Raw genomic sequence first — 7,075 nt, forward strand, 5'->3', positions numbered from 1 at the left:
TCCATTTAGATAATATCTCTACTAACTTCTTTAAATTAAATACTTTTACCTACACCAATAGATGTCGCCACCACCATCATCGCGCGACTCGCCGCCGTATTGTGCGGGTACCATGCTCGTTATGTTAGTGATAATGAGAATGTGTGAATGTGTAAATATTTGAAGTTATTGGAATTTTAAATTTTATGCTAAAGTTAAAAAAGATAAATAAAACAAATAGTGCGTTAAATAAAGATATAAACTATTTTGATTTGAATATTTAATTTATTATTTAACCTTTTGTTTTCTTTTGCAAATAAGCTTCACTTCAGGCTTTTGGGATCCGAGATTTCTAAATGTCTCATCCATCAAAGTTAGGACACAATCTTCTTGCTTTCAATCTATTTTTACATATTTCCAAGATTATTTTTACTGTTTTCTTTATTAGATTTGTCACCATATTATGTACTGTATCATTTTATTTATTTGTATTTATAAGGAAATAGACTGATACAAGCAAAGTAAAAGACAACTCTGATAAGTTTCCAACTATCATTTGCTCATTAATCGTTCAAAGCTAACCGGTTTTGACATCAATTATCATGTTAACAATTTTGAGTTGTGTACGAAAATTATGTTTGGCATTAATTGCTACTTTGTTACACTGAAGAAAACATACAAATACTTGTACCTTATCAGTGTGTATTAAAAACATTTTCTATAAGTCTACTCAGTATTTAGTTCATAGATTTCATGAATATATTTCGATGGCCGAAGTTACAAAAACTCTTATTTTACACGTATTCCAATCATACAAACTCTTCGCGAACTTGGACCTGCTAATTAGAGTATTTACACAAGTACAACACTGTCATAAGTTTATATATATTAAGTTTGGAAATTCGTTCAAAGGTCAACGATTGTTAAATGCAACAATAATTAATCAGCTAATATCATTTTGACATTGCTTTGGTCTTTCCCCATATTCTCATTGTCACATTTGACACCCAAATCAAGAAGGGTTTTGATGTTTTCCAAATATCTGAGATATAAAATTAGAAAAATGATTGATTAATTAATCAAGAAGGTTCTGCCGAAATGATATTATTTAGAGTAAGGGTGTAGTACCACAAATTAGGGCAAGTTTTTTGCTATTTTAAACCAATGAGGTGTTGACACATGTTTTTGCCAAAATGAAGTCAAAACTTGTCAATTCTTACCAAAAGTCATGGTGTAGTGTCAAAACTTGTCGATTCTTGAAAAAAAAAAGGTTAAAAAAAAAACTAGCAAGTGGTCTAACGTTCACTTTTCCTGCCAAAATGGCCATGTGGCACTTGCCCAACGTTCACTAGCATCGGCATAAACCGTCGATCCAACTTGCCGATCTAACTTGTCAAAACTTGCCGATGCATGTGATATAGGCTTGTCAAATAACCGATGCTAGTCGATCCTTTTTACCGATAAAACTTGTCGACTACACCCTTGCCCCTTAGAAAACGACATTCGTCCTTGGCATGAGTTGAAGATTGAAACCTTAACCTCTATATCCGGAAGCAATGATGTTAACCACTTAATTCAACTATACTAAATATCAAATCAATCATATTAAGTTGTTGATGTTTCCAAATATACGAGATATTAAATCAATGATGAAATGATGCTCATCTATCCATATTAAGTTGTTTTATTGTTAACAAAAAAGGAAAATGTTAAATGAAGACCTTAGGGCTTCACTTAACGTGCATAAAAAGGTTGTACAATTCTATATTAAATGTCGGCCCTTGATTTTTATGATAAGTGTACAACTAATTAATGCAATTTAACGAAAGCCCTTAGGGCTTTTTTTAGCAAAACCCAAACAAAAAAAAATATGTAAAGATGTTGTGCAATATAATCTAACATTAAAGAGTTTTTTGGTATTGTACATACATGTAAAAACAACTAAAAAGATTGATATTTGCTTTCACATCCCAACAATTAATAGTGAAACTATGGAATGCAAATATCAATCTTTGTACAAAATGTGCGCTTCTCTAGATTTGCATAGTCTCCACTCATCTAAAGTTTTGATCTTATAAACTATCTGCCAATTATTGTCGTCATCGTTACCTCATTTACACTACCAAGATCTCTTTCTATTGTAGAAAACCCTATCCCTATTAATGATCTTCCAGCATAAAAACCAGGTTCGTCCGGTTGGCGAACCAAAACAAAATTTTCACCTTGTTGCATGTTGACAACCTCAGACATTGTGGGTCGATCTTCAGGCTGTTTTTGAACACATAACAAACCAATATGTATACATTTCACCACCTCATCCTCTTGAAAAGTTGACTCGACTAATACGGAATCCATGAGCTCTAAGGGTCGCCCTATAGTCCACAATTTCCATGCCTGAAATAATAATAATAAAAAAAAAAAAATGAGAGACGAAAATTTGTGTTATAATTTAACTGTTGTACTTAAGGTGAATAACATATTTTCACCAAATACCACACTTATTGTATATTATATAAGTACTCACATGCCCTAACAAGTTTAGATTGTGGTCGGGGTGATGAAATCCCCAATTCTTTTTTCCACTTATTATCTCCAAGACCAGTACACCAAAGCTATACACATCTGATTTGGTTGAAAAATTCCCGTTCATTATGTACTCGGGAGACATATAACCACTACATACAGATGAGAAATTAGTGTTTGATGTTAGTAGATGAAAGTCATGGTAAGTGCTTAGTGTACAAGATTAACTAGTTAATTTGAGATATACAAATGCATACTTACTGTGTGCCAATCACTCGGTTTGTAGTTTCCTCTTTCTCACTTGCGAGAATTCTTGCCAATCCAAAATCAGAAATCTTGGGGTTCATTTCTTTATCAAGTAGAATATTGCTTGCTTTTAGGTCACGATGTATTACTCTTAGTCTAGAATCATCGTGTAGATACAAAATCCCTTTTGCCACTCCTTTGATAATTTTGAAACGATCGTCCCATAGTAAGAGTCTTTTCTTAACTTGATCTACACATTTTCGAATGTAAATCTCACAACTTAATACATACATATATAAGGCTGACGGTTACCTAAGCTTAGGTGTGGAATACTCACATACTATTTTTTTAATCCATAAAATTCATGGGGGCCCAAACATTTATTCATTAAATAAAAAATGCAAAAAGATTAGTATGTGAAGGGTTACACACTTAAGCTTAGGTGTCAAACAACCTTAAATTCACTTTTCCCTGTGTATATATATACACATATGTAGCCGCAAAATAAAAAATTAAGAATGAAATTACCAAAAATGATATGGTCTAGGCTGTGATTTGGAAGGTATTCATAAACTAGTAACCTTTCATTTCCATGGATACAATAGCCCAAAAGCTTCACAAGGTTCCGATGTTGTAGTTTTGCAATCAAAGTGACTTCATTCTTGAATTCTTGTATGCCTTGCCAAGAACTCTCAGCTAATCTCTTCACGGCCACTTCTTCCCCCCGTGCTAATTCACCCTAAATATGAATCTTCATATTAATTAATCATATCTATAGTATAAAATCTGTCATACAATAAAGAAATTTACCTTATATACCCTACCAAATCCTCCTTCACCGATCTCATTAGAGCTAGAGAAATTATGTGTTGCAATGGCAATTTCATCTAATTCAAAGAAATGGCAATCTGTATCTTCCTCTTGAGAACCAAATTCAGTCAATGGATTATGTTCCTGCACTGTTGCTAAATATAGTGTAGAAAATTTTCAAAATAAAAATTTTTATGGAGCAAAAAAGAAATTAACATATACAAGGTATGTAAAAGATGATCGAAAGAGTAATACCTTTTGTTTTTGATATTTTAATCAAGTAAACATATCGGTATATAATAGCCATTAGAAGTGCACAAGAGGTTGTAGACAAGAGAACGATAGCCATAACCATCATTACTTTCTTTCTTTTCTTGGGCATCATGGAATCTGATTTATCAAAACATTTCAAACAATATCAATCACTTAAACTATAACATTAAATGATTGGATCAAGAATATCAAGTAAATTTCAATCAAGCAAATGTGTCTTCTATTATATTTTAATGAATTAACATATAAAACCTTAGAACTGTAGTTGTAACGTATATCATGATTCCGTGTAAGCAAACGAGAAACTAGGAACAAATTTGAAATAAACACAAATGAAATGGACGCAAACAGTTTCTATTCACAAATGAGTAATTTTTTTTTTGCAGTTATTCTCTAAATGGATTATTTTCTTGTGTCAGTAAAAACTATCTTTTAGTGACAGTTAACTTGTGACCCTTTTGTATAGGCCAATTCTCTTAACTTAAAAGTATTGATGTCAATTATAATTCTCTAATGAGATATATATATATATCTACATTATAAAACATTTGTTCTCACCAAATTTTTTCAATTTTTAATTTTTCAACTATTCATTTTTATCTCTCTACTTAAATCTCAACCACTAATTTTTTCTTTCTCATCCATAAATTATTTTATTTCTCTAATTCATTCAAAATCTTTTATCTCAAAAACCGTACATCGATAAATTATAAAAATTATATGGTGTTCTTAAAATTTCATGTTCTTTCATTAGAGAGGTCATTCGATATACTTTTGACGAATTTTTAAATTCAAGGACGGAGCCCGTATGGATAAGGCATTTGGCTAGCACACTCTATGACCTATCACCCCAACTATCTTACCACCACAACGCGCGGGTACTTTCTCTCGTATATTATAAATCAAATAAGGTTTCAACTCTCAACTTTCAATTTTCAACAATGTATACATGATAATGCATGATGTATCATACATCAATGCTCTACAACTTTCAACTTTCATTTTCATTGCTCTCCTCATATCCCAACCACTCATTTTTTTCTCTCTTCTCTAATTCATTCAAAATCTTTTATCTAAAAAACCGTACAGATAAATTATAAAACTATATAGGTGTTCTTAAAATTTATGCTTTCTCGTTAGAGATGTCATTCGATATACTTTCGACAAATTTTTAAATCCGATAAGAGATTTGGCTAAGGCATTTGGCTATCACACTCTATAACCTATCACCTCCTATGACCTATCACACTTTATGACGTATCACCTCCACCATATCACCGCCACAACGCGCGGGTACTTTTTCTCGTATTTCTCTAAAGACACACAACTAAATATCAATATCCAAGACAAAGAAAAAAAAAAGGAGGTGTATTTGCATACACGTTTCACAAGCAACTCTTAAAATGTGTTCTTCATTGCAGTTAGCTCTTAATGTATTATTTGTAAGTCTTCATTCATATTATAATTAGTTAGTCTAGATATAATTAAATCAGTAGTAAGAATTTGCACTAAATTAGCAAAATCATGCCTAGCTTGGCTAAGACAAAGAGGAAATATACCTAGCTCAACGTGTGACATACGTATGTAAAGATCATTGCCACCTCCATGAATTACTCGTAAATCAATGAGATCGTCGAACCACGCCACACAAATACTCCCATTGCCATACATGTTCAAAGTTGTATATGCCATACAATTGCAACTTTTCCTACACTGGTTCTCACATTCTTCCATGCTTAAAGTTCCCCAAATAGTTGAATTGTCTGGTAACTTCATTTGTTCATACTTTAAAAACCCATCTCCATGGCGACAATTCAAATCATTATTTCTTTTGCATCCGCTTGAGCACTCAAATCCACACCAATCTATTGATGAAATTGCCTTGAAACCTTTTTCCAAACATCTACAACTTGGATCATCACTATAACATATACCATACGATCCACATGATCCGATTCGGTCACAGTTATCTTTATTTAGTGTTAAGATTGTTATCCATCCTTCATTCATACCTTTCCACCAAAGGAACTGAAGACTCCCTAAGGGACTCAAGACAAACCTTAATAGCATCGACTTGTTTGACACGTCAAACTTCAAAGAGACTTGATCATCATCAAACCTCATTTTGGTCAACAAGATTGAATTATCAAATAACGAATTCATACCACTAAATTTTGTACCATCCCACGGCCCCCATCGCGAGAGTCTAACCCTGTTCTCTTTTGTTAGCACTAGTTGTGGCGCTTGAACCGACCTATCAAAGCCAAAACTAAAATCCCCATCAAATGGATCATCTTTTTTTCTCCATGACGTGATTGCGCGATATCCTAGCCTAGTCCCGTAATCTAGACTGAGTTCCATCCCAGGCAATAATGTATCTCCCGGATAATCAAAACTTTCAAATATATAATTATTACCTCCACAAGACGAATTGTTACAATCTCGAACAACAAGATTCCCGGAATCCAAAAGTTGTAAAACGGGTTGTTTATGGTTCACAAAATTAGGAGAGTAACTAATTTTGGGAGCTTTCTTCCATATGACTCTTTTATTACCATCTTGTATAAAAATAACCGCATTATCATTTAATACCAAATGTACTCCGGTTAATGCTCTTCGAATTGGCCTTCTTCGATTAGCGACCCAAACAACGGTTAACGGTGATATATTTTTGTACCAAATACCCAAAAACTTTACCTCTTTACATGGATTTGAAGGACAAAAAAATCCTAATTCAAACCGTTGGTTAGAAGAGACTAAAGTTTCACCATCGTAGAGTTGTTGGGATGTTCCAAGGCTAATAATGGTCTTCGTAACAGAATTATTGGTAGTAATCTGGGAAGCATTTGATGTGTATATATTGTAGAGGGCTATAACTACCCAAAAACAAGATATCATTTCTGGGTTGTGTTTTTAATTAATTGGGTAAGAAATCAAAGAAGATTTTCTCAGAGTTGATAATGTTGACCTTTTTTATTCGATTAACCCATATTAGAGACTCAAGTCACACATTTGTCAAAGACTGACGTGTTTTTTGTTGTAAAAATTATGTAGATTTTAAATTAAAAAAATGCATAAAGGTTTGACATTTACAAATTTAATTATACAATTAAAAGAAAAAATATATATATATATGTATAGAAGTTAATTTTCTTTTACAGAAAATAAGGGGAAAAAAACTATTCTTTTACAAATTAATATGATGTTTGAAAAATAAAGAACTAATTACTCGTTATAATAGCTG

General features: G+C 32.5%; 1 protein-coding gene across 2 annotated transcripts; it reads right to left on the reverse strand.

Moving 5' to 3' along the window:
- Positions 1 to 1,848: 1,848 nt before the first annotated feature.
- LOC122590130 (cysteine-rich receptor-like protein kinase 10) lies at positions 1,849 to 6,748 on the reverse strand. 2 transcript variants are annotated; one of them, XM_043762466.1, is made up of 7 exons: positions 5,391 to 6,748; positions 3,814 to 3,948; positions 3,559 to 3,713; positions 3,277 to 3,487; positions 2,764 to 2,998; positions 2,504 to 2,654; positions 1,849 to 2,373 (listed from the first exon to the last, which is right to left on the reverse strand). In XM_043762466.1, the coding sequence occupies exons 1-7, from the start codon at positions 6,727 to 6,729 to the stop codon at positions 2,059 to 2,061; spliced, it is 2,541 nt and encodes an 846-aa protein (XP_043618401.1). In that variant the 5' UTR covers positions 6,730 to 6,748; the 3' UTR covers positions 1,849 to 2,058. The 2 variants fall into 2 exon arrangements, with proteins under 2 accessions (XP_043618401.1, XP_043618402.1); XM_043762467.1 differs by lacking the exons at positions 3,559 to 3,713; positions 3,814 to 3,948; positions 5,391 to 6,748 and having other exon boundaries at positions 3,330 to 3,409.
- Between the last annotated feature and the right edge of the window lie 327 nt (positions 6,749 to 7,075).

Source organism: Erigeron canadensis, chromosome 2 (assembly GCF_010389155.1).
Source record: "Erigeron canadensis isolate Cc75 chromosome 2, C_canadensis_v1, whole genome shotgun sequence".
Taxonomy (NCBI): domain Eukaryota; kingdom Viridiplantae; phylum Streptophyta; class Magnoliopsida; order Asterales; family Asteraceae; genus Erigeron; species Erigeron canadensis.

Excerpts from the sequence above, each read along its gene's own strand:
- LOC122590130 (XM_043762466.1), bottom strand. The coding sequence starts at position 6,729 with ATGATATCTTGTTTTTGGGTAGTTATAGCCCTCTACAATATATACACA. Across the intron at positions 2,999-3,276 it reads CCTAGACCATATCATTTTTG|ATCAAGTTAAGAAAAGACTC; the intron begins GTAATTTCATTC and ends GAAAATGTGTAG. Across the intron at positions 2,655-2,763 it reads AACCGAGTGATTGGCACACA|TGGTTATATGTCTCCCGAGT; the intron begins GTAAGTATGCAT and ends ATCTGTATGTAG.